General features: G+C 39.0%; 1 protein-coding gene across 1 annotated transcript in view; it reads right to left on the reverse strand.

Annotated features, from left to right (window-relative positions):
• trpm2 (transient receptor potential cation channel, subfamily M, member 2) overlaps positions 1-15,570 on the reverse strand; it is a 30,285-nt gene extending 14,715 nt beyond the window's left edge. Inside the window, exons 1-17 of the mRNA XM_058392326.1 lie at positions 15,438-15,570; positions 10,451-10,545; positions 9,815-9,888; positions 9,391-9,559; positions 9,077-9,257; positions 8,372-8,538; positions 7,354-7,534; positions 7,073-7,134; positions 6,782-6,982; positions 6,141-6,243; positions 5,558-5,670; positions 4,792-5,109; positions 4,338-4,481; positions 2,992-3,124; positions 1,339-1,484; positions 1,129-1,241; positions 69-158 (exon numbers count right to left, since the gene is read on the reverse strand). Coding sequence (XP_058248309.1) covers positions 69-158; positions 1,129-1,241; positions 1,339-1,484; positions 2,992-3,124; positions 4,338-4,481; positions 4,792-5,109; positions 5,558-5,670; positions 6,141-6,243; positions 6,782-6,982; positions 7,073-7,134; positions 7,354-7,534; positions 8,372-8,538; positions 9,077-9,257; positions 9,391-9,559; positions 9,815-9,888; positions 10,451-10,545; positions 15,438-15,444 — 2,297 coding nt within the window. The 5' untranslated portion in view covers positions 15,445-15,570. The remainder of the gene's footprint in view (positions 1-68; positions 159-1,128; positions 1,242-1,338; positions 1,485-2,991; positions 3,125-4,337; positions 4,482-4,791; positions 5,110-5,557; positions 5,671-6,140; positions 6,244-6,781; positions 6,983-7,072; positions 7,135-7,353; positions 7,535-8,371; positions 8,539-9,076; positions 9,258-9,390; positions 9,560-9,814; positions 9,889-10,450; positions 10,546-15,437) is intronic.
• Between the last annotated feature and the right edge of the window lie 3,709 nt (positions 15,571-19,279).

The raw sequence follows: 19,279 nt of genomic DNA on the forward strand, positions 1-19,279 counted from the left end.
GATCTTTAGATATAGATTTATTGCTTGAACACTAAGCCATAATTTAAGGCATTAAGACATTATGTTACCTCAAGTCAGGTTTATTCCCAGCCGCTGAATCCATAACCAGTTTCTCCTCTTCGTTTCTTTCTGCTTCCTTTCGGATGACTTCATCACGCCTTAAAGGGAGACACAATCATTTATCTTCATCATCACTATATTTATAAAATCATAAAGGATGCCTGATAATATTTATTCCATTAGATTCTTATAAATGTGAATATTCATCCATCATGCTAAAAGAAACACTGCTTCCTTGTGGCTGATTTTAGCATGGACAGTTCATTCTGTTTATTTTATTGTATGAGCGAGAACCCTATATTAAACCTACAGTTTTGCATTATTACAAATTAACAATTTACCATATTACAGGCTAAACTACTTTTACATTTAAATGGAACTACTGTACAATGTATGCAATACAACATGCACTTATTATACAGTATATTGCCAAAACAATGTGGATACATGACCATCACACTCATATGGAGTTCTTCCCCAAACTGCTGTCACACACGTTCAAAGCTTTTATGATATATACCGTTATAATTTTACAGTTCCAGTGTGCACAAAATGAGCTCTATGACACAAGTTAGTGGAAGAACTCAAGTTTCCTGCACAGAGCCCTGACCTCAACCCCACTGAACATCTTTGGAATAAACTGGAATGCTGACTGCACCCAAGACTGACCCCCATCAGTGTCTGACCTCACTAATGCTCTGAACAAATCCTCACATCCACACTCCAAAATCTAGCATAAAGCCTTCAACGAAGGTTATTATAACAATAAAGACTAAATTTGGAATGGGGTGTCCAGCAAGCACAGATGGGTACAATGATAGCATATAATATACAAAAACATAAATTTGTATACACTTTGGAAAAAATAAAAAATAAAACAAAAGTATTTGACACTAACTTTATGCATTTCTTTCTTTTATACAGGACCATGGGAATACAAACTTTTGCCTATTGTGAGATCATTTACAAGCCCCAAATAATATTATTTGCTCAGGTTTGATTACAAAAGGCCAGGATGCATTGGAATATAATTTCTAGTTCAGAGAATGTGCTGCACTTTGGTGTTACCTATAGACCAGAAATCCGGTGTAGATAAGCGGAAAGAAAAGCATGCAGAGCATCAGCTTCCACTGTGGGTTTTCCACTGCCAACTCACCACACCAGATCTGAGTTAGCAAAGCCTGAGAAAACAGCATTCACTCAACCACAATATATCTAATATCATATATTCCAAATGCAATACTTCCGTTAAAGTTTACTAAGCCACACTGTGTTTACCTGGACCCCAGGGTGAGCTATGAAGCTTCTGTCATGGGCCTCAAGAGCAAGACAAAGACTGGTTGTCCTACCCCATGATGGAGAGACACGTGTCAGCAGTCTTTGTGCTCGCTGCTCGTCATAGCGATGGCACTCGCTGAATACACCTGTGATGGAAAACACGAATATATTTCAGTGAAGCTGGGAAAAAAATATTTAAGGTTCCTGAGTGAACAACATGGCACCATTTGCTTTTTTTTTTGTCATTTTTCGTTCATTTTAGTCTAAATAAATGTCGCCATCTTGACTGAATTTGGTTCATCGCGTGCCCATCCATATTGGTGGTGAACAATCCCCTGCTTCATGCCAGTAGCATACATGTTATCACCTGTTATTACATGAAGAATAAGCAGCTTAAGATGGCACATCAAACAATATTGCAATAAGTAGTAAGTACAACATTATTAATTATGTACAATGCTAAATTGTAGTTGTATAAATTTCACAAGTACATTGATTTTATTGACCCATCTGAATTGACAAGTGTTCTCTTTTACGATCTGCGCGTTCTATCAGGAGAGTTTGTTTATCCAGTGTGTGTGGCTGACCTTACCTATTATTAGAAAATTTAGATAGTATTAGCAGCCTTGGTTTATACTATCACTTTATTCACTTTGTGTTGGTTGGGTAGTTATAAAGTCAGCCAGCTTAGACATCAAAAATGGGTCTGTTATACTCACAGTTTGCAGCAGAGAAGTGTCAAGTGCATGTTGGAAAGTGTGTATGTGTTTTGTCAATCAACTTGACACCAAAGAACTCCTATAAAAGGCTTTAATAGTGAAAGAAAAATATTGGATACACTATCAAGATCAACTGAACATGATAGTTACAGATTTTGACTAAAAAAATGACCACACTATTCCTGAAAATAATTTGTAATTTAGGTATAGCTTAAAATAGAAGTTTGCCTTGTAGCTCAATCACTAACAAGGGAATGGGAAGGATAAGAAATTGTTCTACAGAGGGCGTTAGAAACATTTTGGCCTCATATTTCAACCCCTGTTATGTCCACCCATATTTGAAGTCATTTGGTCATAATCTGGTAAAGCTAATCTGGTGTAAATGTCCTAACTAACCTTGCTTGCATGTCAGCAAGCATTTTTAGGTTATTGGGTTTGTGTATGCTCAAATTTGCTTACTTCAACCAGGCACATGTTTTATTGTACAGATATACCAAATTTTACATTTTTACTTGGTCGCCTTTGCAAGCAGAAGGCTCAGCTGTAGAAATAAGCGTCATTAAGATATTAAGATAATGAATCAAACATACATATTTTTGCAAAATGACTTTTTTGCACTGGCCATCTCAGTCTGCCTAACCTTGGAGGTTACATCATCTGAACAAGATCCCCCAAACCTCAAGTGTTTCAAAATCCTATTATTCTATCCAGAGGAGACTTAACCAAATATTAACTGTTGGCAGAAAAAAATTGAGCATTTAATATTGAACTAAACTCTGTTGGGATTGTTATGTTTCATTTTAAAATGAAAATAAAAAAGAAATTACATGTGTTATTATTATCTACATTTTTTTTCTCATTCTCATGAAAGTGCTAGAAATTATGGAATTGGTTTTTATATGAAAGATGCTAGAGTGTGTATATTTCACTATACCGATTGCTTGTTTCTCATAGTGATCCGCAAGCTCTCTCATCGATCCAGCATCGTCCCCATTATCTCCTCCTCCCTGAGCAAGCTTCTTCAGTATTTTACTGGCAGCCAGAGCAGCTGTAATGCAATCATTGCACTGCACACACACACACACACACACACACATGCACTTTAGTTATTTATAGAACACGATTCAAAATAGCTGGTGTCTTTATGTGTGCTAGGCACAAGTCCTCATCTTGTTAACATGAATTCATAAAATTGGAGTGCTGCCTGTAGGATTTTTGTAGCCTCACTGGTGATACAAGGGGATAATCTCAGCATCTAGCCTTTAGCATATTGGTTACTGCTTTCAGGACAGGCTTTCTATGAAGGCTGTGCCGCTGAGCCTTCTTCCTGTTTCTGTTCCTGTAGTAACGAGCAAAGGGCTTATATTTTTTCTTTTTTTTTTGACAGAGCTTAGCAGAAGGGTCTGCTCTCCTCTTCGCTCCCTCTGCCACAGCATCAAAGCAAGACATGGACTGTTACTTATGTCTGAACCCAGGACTGAGCTTGTTCTTTGATGCAGTGGACTGTCAGTATTAGCAGGTCAAAATGCAAATCAGATTTCAGCATGAGTAGGAAGAACCAGCCAGCCCTTAATCCTATTAAGTTGATGTGTTCCAATCTCACTCTATAGCGCCACATTGTTCCTTATCCAGTGAGAGAGGTGATGTTGATCATCCTTCTCCAGTAGCAAGACTACCTGCTTGTTAGAAACATTAACTGCAGGCAAGAAGGAGCAGATGTGGCTGGCGGCATCAGGCAGTGAACGGACAGGGGTCCTGTTATATTTTAATGTAATAGAGATACAGATGAATGTAAGATAACAACCTCCTCTCTACATTAGGTACTACCACAGACTCTACCACAGTGTAAGCTAACAAACTTAGCTAGCAATGCGGCCACACTCACTGCAGTGGTAGAAAAATGCATCACAGCATTGGCAGACGGGAAAACTGTAGCGGTGACCATGGTCATAAATGATATATCTAGGCTAAGTTATATATCTAACCTGGCATTTACATTAGCAAGAAAATAGTGGTTAGGAGCAGTGAAGCTCTGAAAATTCCCTGCCATCAACATGCTTGAAATAGGAAGTAATGTCCAATGTTCAACGAAGGATGACAACAATTACAGGAAGTCAACAGCTTGTAAACCTTTTCACCAGAATAATTTTACTTTTATAAAATATACTAAACATTTACTACTAGGCTGATTTGATGTTTAGTGGATTACTGTGTTAGTGCTCAAAGAACCCTAGATTGAAATTTTTTTCTAATATATTAAAATATAGAATATATTAGAACCTGCTCCCAAGTGATCTGTGCCAGTTCTTTCTGACTCTGCAGCACACTCCAAAGAAAAAGATCTCTGCCTGCATCAGACACTGTGTCTGGGGCCCTCTCGTCCGAGGAGCAGATCAGCTCTCGAGCCGGGCTTTCAGATGTGGTCTGTAATGCCAAAGGAAAAGGTGATTTGTTTGAGCAGATTTCACTGATATTTTTTGCTTGAACTTGAACATTACTGCATTCTCATCTGAAACATAGAGACATCATTTGATTTTGTGTCCTATAAAAGCTTCTTAATAACTTATAAATCTTCAAGCATATTGTTCAGTAGGCAGGATACAGTATTGCTTGGTAATTACGAGTACTTATTCTGTGTAGCAACAACTAGATAACTGTGTGAGCTAAAGGTATGTAGAAAGGGATGTGGTATATAATGAGAGATGTACGCCCCTATGGCCTCATTGTTACTCACTGTAAAATCCTTATCATCACTGGATATCTCTATTTTATGAAGGGGTTGCTCTGTGTGGTAGAGTGGTTGCGTGAAGTTGCCCAGCAGATGCCGCACTTCAGCAGCCACGTGGCTCAGGGAAATCCTCCTGATTCCCTGTGCTCGTTTGGCCACTTTGCGCAAAAACAGACAGCCAGGAAGATGCTTATACAGGTCACACAGCGTTTCTTCATGTTTAAGGAACTGAACGAGGCATAGCCCATTCTCCAGCAGCAGACGCACAAACTCAGCCTTATGGCCCACCAGGGCAGAGAACATGGCCTGGTGCAGATCACAAGACTGAGGGAAAGTAGCACATGAAATAGTTACCTACATTTTTGTTTTTGTTTATTTGTTTAATGTTTTTAGCTGTAGCAAAAAAAAGCAGAATCCAATCCAAGATGGACAGTACTTAAACGATGGTTGAGATAAACCTCTGTTCAGTATTTTTGCGCAATTATTGTGGTAAGTTCCATGTTTTTTTGTCATTACCCAGTATTATGTCAGTGCTAATAGTACACATTAGTTGCAAAATGTTCCTTCAACAAAGAAAATCTTATTAAAATATACACAATCAAATAAACAAGGAGCTTGAGATTGGGTTTTGGTCCAAAAACAAACAAAGTGCTAAAAAATAAAGATTTCAGCACTGCTGGCAATAATATCAGAGCTACTGTTACAGCAAATTAATCACGACCTTCTGACCAAACATAGTGGAGAATTCAATAGGTATAAATGTTCAACAAACCTTCCATTTACTTTCTTCAGTGAAGATCTCACTCTCCGCAATGTCCACCCGGTTCCAGGCCACAGCCAGTTGCAACTGTCTCTCTCTGTTCACACTGTCACTGCACCGGGGGGCTGTGGAGATAAAACTAGTTTTCTTCTGCTGTTGTTCATCAAAAACCAATACAAAAACAAACAAAAACAGCAACAGAAACCCCGTTGTAGTACATAAAGAAATCCTGCACATCACACATCACTTTGTTAATGTGCAACTAATTCTGTTAAAGCATTATTCAGTCAATATTATCAAATGAAAAAGAAGGTATTATGAGAGTCTGGTGAAGGTTAAGTGCAATCAACAAGTCTTGGGAGTCTATAGTAGGCGGTTCAATCATTTCACGTAATATAAATAAGTCATTCAGTGACCCAGTGGAAGACCAGACACAGCCACTAATGGAAGTCTAAAGCCAGACTTTGCTGGCCAAATTTCCATTAGGGCACTGTATTCCTTACAGTTATGAATTCCTCTGAGTATTAATCTCTGAGTATTTCTGGGTAATGAAGGGCAAGACGGATAACGATGTGGAAAATAGATCAAATTGCACCTTTCAGAAAAGCTTGGAGAATGGCTACATCCACATCATTGTTTTTCTCCTCGTCAATGCGGAACACTGTCAACAGCTGCGGGATCTGGATGATGTCTTGAATCTGTGAAAAATATAGTAATAAGTTAAAAGCAGGGACAAAAATGATTTTGTTGCTGTTGTTTTCATATAAAGCATCAATACATTTGACAACACTGACAGCTTATTAAAAAATATTTGTTAATTTAGTTTTCTTACGTTTTTATTTTCTATTGTAGGTGATACCTGATTCTTCAAAATAGCTTTTGTATTTTATTTATTTTTTTGTCATTCCTTAATGATTATTTAAATATTACTGGAATTGTTCCACTAATAAATATCTCTAATAAATAAGCTAATAGTGTTTAAACAGGAAATTCATATTCTTCTATTAAAATTATTTATGACAAATTACATTAAGGTTCATGTACACTTTGTTAACAGTAATCGCCACCAGTAATAATTACATTTTCCCATGTAAAATCAACACAGTCCAAATTGAGCTTACTTGTATAATAATAAATATAAATCTTAATAAAGCTGTACTTTTGGAGCTGTAAATTATCTTCCACAGAAAACCTCAGAAACTGTAGTATAATTACTGTCTTGGCCCTTGTTCCTACCTTTTTGGTCCACTCAATGATCTTCAGTTCAGAAAAAGCCTCATATTCTTCTGCGAAAAACCTCTTCATCAGTCGTTCGATGAACGCTATTGTGATATTGGACACCGGTAGGCCAGCCACGTTGGCGATGACATCAGCCAAGCGCCCAGAACCTTCCAGAATCACACATGGCGTGCCGTTCATCATGGCATTGTAGATTGTCTGTGGAAAGTGATAAGTGGCCTCAGAGAAAAATGGACAGTACACCTTCTAAACAGTTGGTTTAAAATGAGAACATGAAATTGATCTCACATTTAGGGTTCCAGGTCCACCATCTAGTACCACACATACAACTGGAATCTTCAGTTCACTCTCTGGTAAGGATGATTATCAGTACATTAGGAAAAACTGCAATAACACTACTAGAAATAATATTTGAAAACTGTAACCTTTTACAAACGTATCAAGACATTACATGCAGAAACTCAATAACGTACAAAAGAGACTAGAGTTTTTCATCACTCTCCAAAGCAAATCTAAATGTCAAATCTAAAGCAAGAAAGCAAGTGTTCCAAAGCAAGTCTGACACTTACCTGATTTGTCTAGAGGCTGGTCTGAGATCAGTTTCTCCAGTCGCCCACGAAGATCGATCTCAGTGCCATATTTTCCAGAAGTTCCATCATCCACCAGCAGGAAATGAGAGTGATTAACATCCAGGCAGGATAAGCGGCCTTGACCAGGTTCATCCAGATAGTAATAAGCAGGGAAGCGACCCTGAAAGATGTAATAGATAGAGAAACAAACAGATATAAAGACAAATAGACAAACACAATTTTGGGTGGTACATGCTCAAACCAGGGATCTATTGAGCTTGAGTTACTGTCCGTGTGGAGTTTTGAGTTTTCAACGCATGTCTCTTCCCAAAAACATGACATGTGACTTGGTGTGAAAGAGTGTTTAAATGTGTGTCTGCATTGCACCCTGCAATGGACTGGTATCACCAGGTGTTCCCAGGATAAGCTTCCGGACCAGGATAATGCCATAGTGGTTAGCATGTTTGCCTCACACATTCATGATTGGAGGTTCGTTTCCTGTCTCTGCTCTGTGTAAACATAGTTTGCATGTTCTTCCTGTGCTTCAAGGGTTTCCTCCAGGGACTTCAGTGTCCTCCCCAAATCCAAAGACATCTCTAAATGTCCATAGTGTGTGAATGGGTGTGTGAGTGTGTGTATGTGTCTCCTGCCTTTTGACCTAAGTCCCCTGGGATAGGCTCCAGGTTCTCTGTGGTCCTGTATAGGATACACAGGTACAGAAAATGGATGGGTTGATATTCTGGTCATTTGAGCTGCCAGTAACCAGAGAGAATGTATATGGTCAAAATATACAAAAAACCTGTGTTACAAAAAACATGTAAACCAAAATAGATGATTTTAGACATGATCTGCCATGTATGCAAAAAATATGAACAAAATTTCCATACAGACAGTAAGTTGATCTCGGGATCTAACTCAGTACCCTAGAACTTTGAGGTGGCCATACTAATTGCTGCACCACTATATTAAGTTACTCTGAATTCAATAATCTTTTCAAATGATTTAAAAAGGTATTCACATCTCGGTGAACCAGAGCCTTGCGGTTGTGGATGACCCCCCATGTGACCACTCCGATAGCCACAATCTGTCCCCCTACAGCATTACTGCTTAGGTTATAGTCCCGTACTGCTCTCCCAACATGTTTCATCACACCTGCATGTGTTCCCCCAGTCAGGATCCATGCACCTGTAACAGACAGAATTGAATTGCTTTGATATACCTGCTGCAGTAATCATAAAAACTGTGCATATAAACAGTACACAGCTGTAGAATGTGTAGTCAGGCTCCTGTAAAGGTTTTAACTTCATGTCCTCTCAGGAAGTTTTTCCTTGAAACTGTCGTCTCTTTCTTGTTCAATATGGATCAAAATCTACATCTGTCTTTCTGTAATACTGCATTGTCATAATGTCTTGTCTCAATTGTCAGCTGAACCGGCTGAACAATTTGGCATAATTCTCCAGTTCACCCAAAGTAGCTTTACAGAAATCTGTGCCTAAAACCCCAAGAAGCAATACAAAGGCAAGAGCAGTAAGTACATACCTTCATGAGGTGACATATGAAGAGAATTAGTTTTGAGTGGAGCTAGAGATTTACCCATCCTTCTTTAGGAAAATTGTGGGAAAACAATAATAGTAATAATAATAATAATAATAATAATAATAATAAAACACTATAATCTCCTCATCTATTACTCCAGAGCAGTGTTCTTGCAAATGGTGTGTACCCGTGGTTTGGGCCACTTTAATTAGTCCTCTGCGGAACTTGTTCTTCAAGTCATTCTTCATGTAGAAGTTTTTGGCTCCTCCTGTCACTGATATTAACAAGTTAGGGGGCTTGAGTTTCCAATACTCAGTCATCAATTGGTACAGCTTCTCAACAGGCGTATCGGAGGATACTCGGACATACTGGTCCCATGGGAACGCATGGAATCACATAAAAACAAACATATCAATAAAGATCAATTTCCAGTGTCTCCATGGTAAACAAAGGAGGAGACAAACAAACTGTCATAAAAAAATTCATTTCCCTCAAATTTACCTTTCCTGTTTTCTGTCCAAGTCCTCCAAAACTAATGTCTCCAAAGGCGTCAGTAGGAACCTCTCTCATGTGCCTGAGTTTGTCATGCCGCTGTACTATGTAGTCCTCTGGCTTGATAGCATCATCATGGTGTTCGGTCTTTGGATAACCGCATGCACAGATCCCCTCTCTGATTGCAAAAAAACCCACAGAGACACAAGTTCATAGTCAAAGACTAACCTATCACAACAGTCACAATTACAGTGAAGAATGAATGAAAGTCACATGGATAGTGACTGAAATATTTAACCAAAGCAGTACACACACTGCAGTAATATACCTAGCCCCTAATAATAAAAACTGTACTTCTCTAAATAGATCGGACCAGCCTGACTCAGCAGAACATGTACGCTCAGAATAGGAATGTATATTTGCTGATGTATACCTGTCAAGTTCAGCATAGAAGCAGCACTCTTTTTTCGTGATGTTATTTTTAATCCAGGAGGAGTAAGAGCAGTGCTGGGAGGAAAACAGAGACAGATATCTGCTTTTAGCCACACGCACAGCTAGAGCTCGCACTCTCTCTTCCTTTGACATACTCACACAGGCACGGACACACTAGCACACAAGCCAGAGTGAACAAAAATAAGAGACACACTGCAGTGGAGTGTGTGCAGTGGAGCTAGTGCACAGAGCTCGTGTCTCTCGGTCACAACACTGATGACGTCACTACAATGAGACATGGGAGCAGCCTGGGTGCTGCTGAGAAAGATGCAAATCAGGACGAGAAGGCTCCATTAGCATCTCATGGGTCACATAAATGTAATTTTCCAAATGGAGAAACACTTAGGTTGGTGCTTGGTTAAAATGGGCTCACTTACATTTTGCCACACAAAAAAATTTAGGAACCATTTTCACTAATGCTAGCTTACTTGGTATCAAGATGCAAGGATTCAAATGCTATAATAATAATAATAATAATAATAATAATAATAATAATAATAAATCAGTTTCTGTGTCAAGATTGTGTGTAAAATGTTATGAAACAAATATTCAACATGACATAAAATGATTGCCTCACCTTGTTTATTTGTGATATCAGGGTTTTAAGTTCCATTTTTCTGAAGATGTTTTCTGTCTTTAACGGATGTACTTTACTGTCTCTCCTGGGCATTTCTGTAAAGATATTTACACAAAATATGGATGTCAGCGATGTTTTTGTTTTTTTTCGCACACACAATTCATCTTCTATGAGCTGTGAATCTCTCACATTGTGAAGCCCCAGATAATTGAATTCACATTTACAGTGTTCATATTGAGATTTATACAATCATGTGCATCAATGTATATTATGGATGTGCACATGGATGGTGGAGTATCGATATATCGATATTTGCTAATAAAGTATCGATATTTTAACTATATTAATAATTTTTGCATAACTAAATGTTTTTAGCGCTGTTTGTATATATGATGTTACACACCGATCGGTCTGCGGCGGAACGCGAGCGATCATGTGCCAATCAGCTGCGCACACACACACACACACACACTTCCGCATTACAGAATGGCACGATATCATTAAGGAAACGTAGAGTGGTGTGGTACTTCTCAACAGCGGGAATGCAATATTTGTGCTAAGAAAGTCACACACAACAACAAAACAAGCAACCTTTTTAAACACTTACAGACAACACACCCTGAAACTTATAAAGAGTCGGAACAAAAACAACTTCCTCTGCCCAGTATTCCTCTGCCCAGTCTCCCTCTGTCCGACAGGAGAGTTTTAAGGGAGGCAAACCCTATCCAGGTACAAAGAGCACAGTAATTACTTAAATTATTACTCTCTCTCTCTCTCTCTCTCTCTCTCTCGTTACCATTAGGTGAATAAGAATAAATAAAAAAGTTTGTGTGTGTGTGTGTGTGTGTATGGGGGATATACTGGTATTCCTTATGTTATTGAGACCAAAAACGTCCCCACAAGTATAATAATACCAATAAATTTTGACCTTCTGGGGATAGAATATACATTTTGTACAGTATAAAATGAATTGTGTATGGAATATTCCCTTAATGTTAGAGAATACCAGTATGTCTGTATATGTATATGTGTGGGTACAGTGTGTATATACAGTATATACTGTTTGTGTGTGTGTGTGTGCGCGTGTGTGTGTGTGTGTAATGGAAGACCTTTATCCTTTTCAGATGATTCCCAAAGAGCCCGAGACATCACAAGGAGCCTAGCCAAGATGATTGTTACTGACTTACAACCAGTTTCAATAGATGATGATGTAGGTTTCCATTTTATAAATGTGGTTGATCCCCGATACAATAGTATACAAAGTAGGAAATCCTTGATTTCTAGTGAAATTCCAAAGCTTTATGAGCAAGTCAAAACCACACTGAAGGACTCCATAGATTCTGCAAGCAGTGTGGTTTTAACAAGTTACATTTGGACATCAAGAACAACTGAAGCCTATTTGAATATCAGGACATTTCATTGACCACAACTGGCAGATACAGGCTTACACGCTTGAGACAGTCCATAGTCAGTCCACAGTCCAAAAATATCAGATGACTGGGCCATTACCAGCAAGGTCTTTGCTGTTATTACTGATAACGGAGCTAATATGGTTTCAGCTGTGTGGAAAACCCAATGGAATCATATTCCATGTTTTTCACACACCCTTAACTTGGTCGTTAAAGACTCCATTAAGGCTGAGAAAGTCCTTCTTTGAGAAATGTGGTGCTATTGTTCGGCTCTTCCACCATAGCACCAAAGCATCTGACAAGCTAAAGGAAGTGCAAATTCATTTGCAACTGCCAGAGCACAAACTAATTCAAGCAGTAGAGACCCGGTGGAATTCAGTGTTCTACATGCTGGAGAGACTGACTGAGCAAAGACAAGCTGTTATAAGAGCACTTTGTCTTCTTGGGAGAAACACCTTGTGCTTGAATGATGAATAATGGTCCTGTATCAGTCAAGGCATCGAAGTCCTCAGGGACTTTGAAGAAGCCACTAAGGACATTTCAGCAGAGCAGTATGTAAACATTTCAAAAGTCATACCTCTGGTCTCTCTTCTCCAAAATGCAACCATGTCATGCATTTTGGCTTTACAGCTTGCAACACAGTGCAAACGGCGCTTTGAAAACATCAAGCATAACTGTACTCTTGCAGCCAGCACCTGTTTCGTGATATTGGAAATGTAGAAAACATTAAATCACGCCTTTTCAAGCCCTGCACAGACAGGCAACAACCAGTGAACCCTCTGTATCAGCCACCACTATGGGAACAGGCTTGTCTGTGGCACAAGAGTCACCTGCTGCAAACACTGAAAGTAATTACGGGTGCAGACTGTTCAACATGCAAAGGAGGATTATGGCAGGAGTTTGACACATGTATGTTGGCTTTCCAGGGGAAACGCACAGCCAATACAGACACATACATTGAAATATGCAGATATATGGAAAAAAAAAAGCTGATCCCAAGAAGTGAGGACCCTTTGCAATGGTGGAAAAAAAATGAGAACACATTTCCACTGCTCAGCAAACTGGCAAAAAAAAATACCTTGGAATTGTCGCAACCTCTGTTCCAGCAGTGAGGATGTTTTCTAAGGCAGGACAGACAATTAGTCAGAGGCTAAATCGGCTAAGACCAAAAAATGTTAACATGTTGCTTTTCTCAACCTCTAATCTACAGCTCAAAGATCTTTATCAACAATTGCAGTGATCTTACAGTATCTTTCTGAGCATTGCTAAATAATACAAAAATGTAGAAAGTTGAAGATAAAGAAAAAAATGGTCTGATTTATGTTAATCAATGTTATTTTGTAAAATATGTAGAAAGTACAATAGAATTTGGTAAGATTAAGAAAAAAACGTCCGGCTTACGAAAAAGAAATAAGTGTAAATATGCAGAGTTTATGTTGTTGGTATTGTTTATTTTATTAAGATTTCTGTTATTTAATCAGTATGTTTGTAAGAAGGTTGTTTAAGCATTTTGACTTATTTGTTGTCAAATTTGCTTTTCTAATAAATTTGTTATTAATGGTGAGGATGTGTATGTAAAATGTAATGATCTTTTTTCTAGAATTTAACATTATTTTGAAAAATTTCATTCACATTCACATTTAAAATAATAAGTGGTATAAGTATCGTATCGCATTAGAAGATTTTGGTATCGCCCATCCGTATTGTATATTCATTCACACTTATAATCAGACCACAGTTAAACTTGTAATCAGTTGCATTTCCTTTTCTTGAATAAAGTACTATCAGTGGTGTAATGTAAACAAATTACAAATACTCTGGTTACTGTAATTGAGTAGTTTTTTTTACAGGAATTGTACTTTATTAAGTGGTTTAAAAACAATGTACTTTTACTTCAGTACATTTTTAGTGCTGTATCTGTACTTTTACTGCGCTACTGTTCCTCAACGTTTACAACCTACACACAAAGTGCAATCATAAGTGCATTCTAAAAATGTTACGTCAGGAAAAATGCCAAACCACAACCAGGAATATCAAACATGGTCAGAGGATTATCTGAATGAATGACTGAATGAATGAATAAACAAACAAAAAACAAGCAAATAAAAAAATCAATACATATAAACATGACAAGAGTCAAATCACAGCAAATAACTGCCTGACATAAATGCTATCAAAATGTTATATAATTAACATTTATTATAAAGACTTTAGGCATTATTATTACGGGAAAAAGAAATAAAACCAAAAAAAGATCAACTTTAAAAACAAAGCAGCCAATTAAATGAGATATGGCGTGCTCTATTTTTTTAGTTATTTATTTTTTTAAAGTCGTAAGCTAAATGCTAAATCCACCTCACAAGGTATTAATGGAGTGAGTCTGAGAAACTGTCACAACAAACATGGCCGCCATGAGCTGTACGTCTAGCATAAACTCTACAGTGAATTATAATATGGTTATGTTAAAAACTTTAATAAATATGCCGCTGGATACAGTTTTCAGTTAAATAGTATTTCAATATGTTCTAAAGATGTTACTTTTCTGTACTCAACATTTGAATGCTTTGTAAAAAAGTTTGTAGCACTGGAGCATATGTGGAAAATGAAGAGTGTAAACAGTAGTCATTAAAAGCAATAGCGATTTAATTTAGTCTGTTAGACATTCTGATGGAAACACTCAGCTCCATTTGCCTTTATCATTTGTGTCCAATAAGTATTTATAAACAAACAGTAGGGAATCAATGCTAAGCTCTAGCTACATTAGCAAAGCAATTTAGACTCCAATGAATGTTGACTAGCTTAAATGAGCTTTTAGCTAATCATGATCCTGTTATTGGTACCTTTACCGAAAACGCATGTAGCAGTATCAAATAGTTCATTTATTTGTATTTAATATATTGTGGGTTATTAATGTAATTTTAGTGCCAGTGTTCATAGCTATTTTTCTAAAGTCACCATAGTTATATATATATAAATATATATATATATATATATATATATATATACACACACCGATCAGGCATAACATTATGAGCACTGACAGGTGAAGTGAATTATCTCCTCATCATGGCTCCTCAGCAGGAAAAATGGGCAAGCATAAGGATTTCAGACGACTGGATCAGAGCATCTCCAAAACTGCAACTGCAGTGGTCAGTATCAAACCCATTTCTACTCTCTGGGATGTCCCAAGTGCTTCTTTATAAGCATTTAAAATGTCAGTAGGTAAGGTTAATCTCAACAGAGTTAAAAACATCTCACACTGAAAGCCAACAGAGTCCTGAACAATTTTATATTAGACTTCGAGCAATAAAAATAAAAATAATTTGTTTAAGGCTTAAAATTATAATCTTACTCTCTGCTGTCACCCATAGAAGGATGATTTCCTCTTTACAGTGTAGTTTCACTTACAATTTCCTCCTTTTTTTCCCCTAATAGAAGTCTAGATATGAAAAGCAGCTTTGTGGAAACGTCTATCGTTCAACCTGCACTACAAACACAATCTCAGCCTAACTGAGCATGACATCACCTAGTTATAATCTGTACTACCACAAAACACTAAGGAGTAAAAATCTACTTACTGTACATCGTTTCTGGTTCTTTGTCCTGTTGTAGCGTGAGCGGAATACTGTTCACTTGAGCATTGATCTATCAGAATACAAGACACCATAATGAGCACAGTGCAGCTCCAAGCATCTTACCTCCTCCCACCAGCTTTGTCTCGAAACATGCAATGATACATCATATCTATTGATTTACCAGCACCATCCACTGTAACAGTGTTAGAAGAACATTTCAGACACAGCGCTGGAGAAATTTGTGACATATCAGACAATCAAATAGGCAAAACGTTCAGTCTTTGAAGGCACTCATTCTCTGGATCTTAAAGAATATTTAATGCAGTTAATCAATGAATAAATAATTTAGTTGTTTTCATCTTACCTTGTTTTCCCTTACAAAAAAATGTGAGAGATTGTTTATAGTGTTGCCCTCTCTGATCTCCTCCATTGTTTCAGGCGCTTTCATATCTGAATTCATTAGAGTTCTAAGAATTTGTTATTTTCTTTCTTTCTTTATTTCCTTTTTAAAAGTAACCTGCACTAAATTAGCAACTTTAATGCAGGTTTTAGTGCCAGACCTCAACTGTGTCTAAGGTTTTTGTAAAGGCGTTTGCTTGTCTTTCACAGCTGAATCAGTAGTCGCAGTGATGGTTGCTGAGTGACGCCTAAACCTAGTATTAAGTTTTCTATGAATCAGCAAATCATCAGGAAGTACTCAACCTATTCAAATAAGATTATGTGACAGCGTGCCAAAAGCACATTAAAGGGTAAATGAATAGACCTTGGGAGACTGTAAAAGTTATGCTCTGTGCAATTTAGGTGTATTGAATTCTCCTAGAGAAAGTGTTGTCTTATTTGATCAACTGTATAATAATCATGCACACAATATATATACAAAGTGAAAATAAGTGCTTTGCTTCTGCAAAGTCTGTTTATTTATCTTCATTTATTATTGATGTATAATTTCTGTCATATTGTGAAATCTAGCCATGGGGTCACAGTCCAGTGACTTCTGTGCCGGTCCGAAGCCCGGATAAATAAAGAGGGTTGCGTCAGGAAGGGCGTAAAACAAATTTAACCATGCGAATCGTCAGGACTCTAAATTTCATACCGGATCGGTCGAGGCCCGGGTTAACAACGACCGCCATCGGTGCCGTTGACCTACAGGGTGCTGGTGGAAATTGGGCTACTGTTGGTCGAAGAAGTAGAGGAGGAAGGAGAGTGCGTAGACAGAGAGAGAAGAGGAAAGGTAAGAGTGTAGGACTGAGAATAGGAACTCTGAATGTTGGTACTATGACAGGGAAAGGTAGAGAGCTGGCTGATATGATGGAGAGAAGGAGGGTGGATGTACTGTGTGTACAGGAGACCAGGTGGAAGGGTAGCAAGGCTCGTAGTATAGGAGCAGGATTCAAGCTGTTTTACTATGGGGTGGATAGTAAGAGAAATGGGGTAGGTGTGGTCCTGAGAGAGTGGTGATAGGAGCAGATTTTAATGGACATGTTGGTGAGGGGAACACAGGTGATGAGGAGGTGATGGGCAAGTTTGGAGTTAAGGAAAGGAACCTTGAAGGACAGATAGTAGTGGACTTTGCTAAGAGGATGGACATGGCTGTGGTTAACACTTATTTTCAGAAGAGGGAGGAGCATAGAGTGACTTACAAGAGTGGAGGTAGGAGCACACAGGTAGACTACATCCTATGTAGAAGAGGCAATCTGAAGGAGATTAGTGACTATAAAGTGGTAGTAGGAGAGAGTGTAGCCAGACAGCATAGGATGGTGGTGTGTAGGATGACTTTGATGGTCTGTAAGCAGAGGTCAAAGATAGAGATGGAGAAAAAAACCAAGTGGTGGAAGCTGAAAAGGAGGAATGTTGTGAGGAATTTAGACAGAAGTTGAGGCAGGCTCTGGGTGGTCAGGTAGTGCTGCCAGATGACTGGGAAACTACAGCAGAAGTGAACAGAGAGACAGGAAGAAAGGTGTTGGGTGTGTCATCTGGAAGGAGGAAAGAAGATAAGGAGACTTGGTGGTGGAATGAGGAAGTTCAGGATAGTATTCAAAGGAAGAGGTTAGCCAAGAAGAAGTGGGACATGGACAGGACTGAAGAGAATAGACAGGAATACAAGGAGTTACAGCACAGAGTGAAGAGGGAGGTGTCTAAGGCCAAGCAGATGATGAGTTGTACACTAGGTTAGACACTAGAGATGGAGAGAAGGACTTGTACAGGTTAGCCAGGCAGAGGGATCAAGATGGGAAGGATGTGCAGCAAGTTAGAGTTATTAAGGATAGAGATGGAAAGGTGCTCACAAGTGAGGAGAGTGTACAGAGGAGATGGAAGGAGTATTTTGAAGAACTGATGAATGAGGAAAATGAGAGGGAAAAAAGAGTAGAAGGGGTGAACTCTGTGGAACAGAAAGTAGATAAGATTAGAAAGGATGAAGTCAGGAAGGCTTTGAAGAGGATGACAAGTGGAAAGGCAGTTGGTCCTGACGACATCCCGGTGGAGGTCTGGAAGTGTCTAGGAGAGGCAGCAGTGGAATTTTTAACTAGTTTGTTTAACAGGGTTTTAGAGAGTGAGAAGATGCCTGAGGAATGGAGAAGAAGTGTATTAGTGCCGATTTTTAAGAATAAGGGTGACATGCAGAGTTGCAGCAACTATAGGGGGATAAAGTTGATGAGCCATACAATGAAGCTATGGGAAAGAGTAGTGGAAGCTAGGTTAAGGAAGGTAGTGGAAATTTGTGAGCAGCAGTATGGCTTCATGCTCAGAAAGAGCACAACAGATGCAATTTTTGCTCTGAGAACGTTGATGGAGAAGTATAGGGATGGTCAGAGAGAGTTGCACTGTGTGTATGTAGACTTGGAGAAAGCGTATGACAGGGTGCCAAGAAAAGAGCTGTGGTACTGTATGAGGAAGTCAGGAGTAGCAGAGAAGTATGTCAGAGTGGTGCAGGACATGTATGAGAGGAGCAGGACAGTGGTGAGGTGTGCTGTAGGTCAGACAGAGGAGTTCAGAGTGGAGGTGGGACTGCATCAGGGATCGGCTCTGAGCCCCTTCCTGTTTGCTATGGTGATGGACCAGTTGTCAGAGGAGGTCAGACAGGAGTCTCCTTGGACAATGATGTTTGCAGATGACATTGTGATCTGTAGTGAGAGCAGGGAGCAGGTGGAGGAAAACCTGGAGAGGTGGAGGTTGCGCTGGAGAGAAGAGGAATGAAAGTCAGTTGTAGTAAGACTGAGTACATGTGTGTGAATGACAGGGAGGGAAGCGGAACAGTAAGATTACAGGGTGAAGAGGTGAAGAAGGTACAGGAGTTTAAGTACTTGGGGTCGACAGTCCAGAGTAATGGAGAGTGTGGGAAAGAGGTAAAGAAGTGAGTGCAGGCAGGTTGGAATGGGTGGAGAAAGGTGTCGGGAGTTCTGTGTGATAGAAAAATTTCAGCGAGAATCAAGGGGAAGGTGTACAGGACAGTGGTGAGACCGGCCATGCTGTATGGTTTAGAGGCAGTGTCACTGAGACAGAGACAGGAGTCAGAGCTGGAGGTAGCAGAGATGAAGATGTTGAGGTTCTCTTTGGGAGTGACGAGGTTGGGCAGGATTAGGAACGAGTACATCAGAGGGACGGCTCATGTTGGACGTTTGGGGGACAAAGTTAGAGAGGCCAGGTTAAGATGGTTTGGACATGTCCAGAGGAGGGAGAGTGAGTATATCGGTAGGAGAATGTTGGACATGGAGCTGCCAGGAAGGAGGCAAAGGGGAAGGCCAAAGAGGAGGAATATGGATGTAATAAATGAGGATATGAAGCTAGTGAATGTAAGTGTTGAGGATGCAGAAGATAGGGATAGGTGGAGAGAGATGATTTGCTGT

Source organism: Hemibagrus wyckioides, linkage group LG06, assembly GCF_019097595.1.
Source record: "Hemibagrus wyckioides isolate EC202008001 linkage group LG06, SWU_Hwy_1.0, whole genome shotgun sequence".
Classification (NCBI taxonomy): Eukaryota; Metazoa; Chordata; class Actinopteri; order Siluriformes; family Bagridae; genus Hemibagrus; species Hemibagrus wyckioides.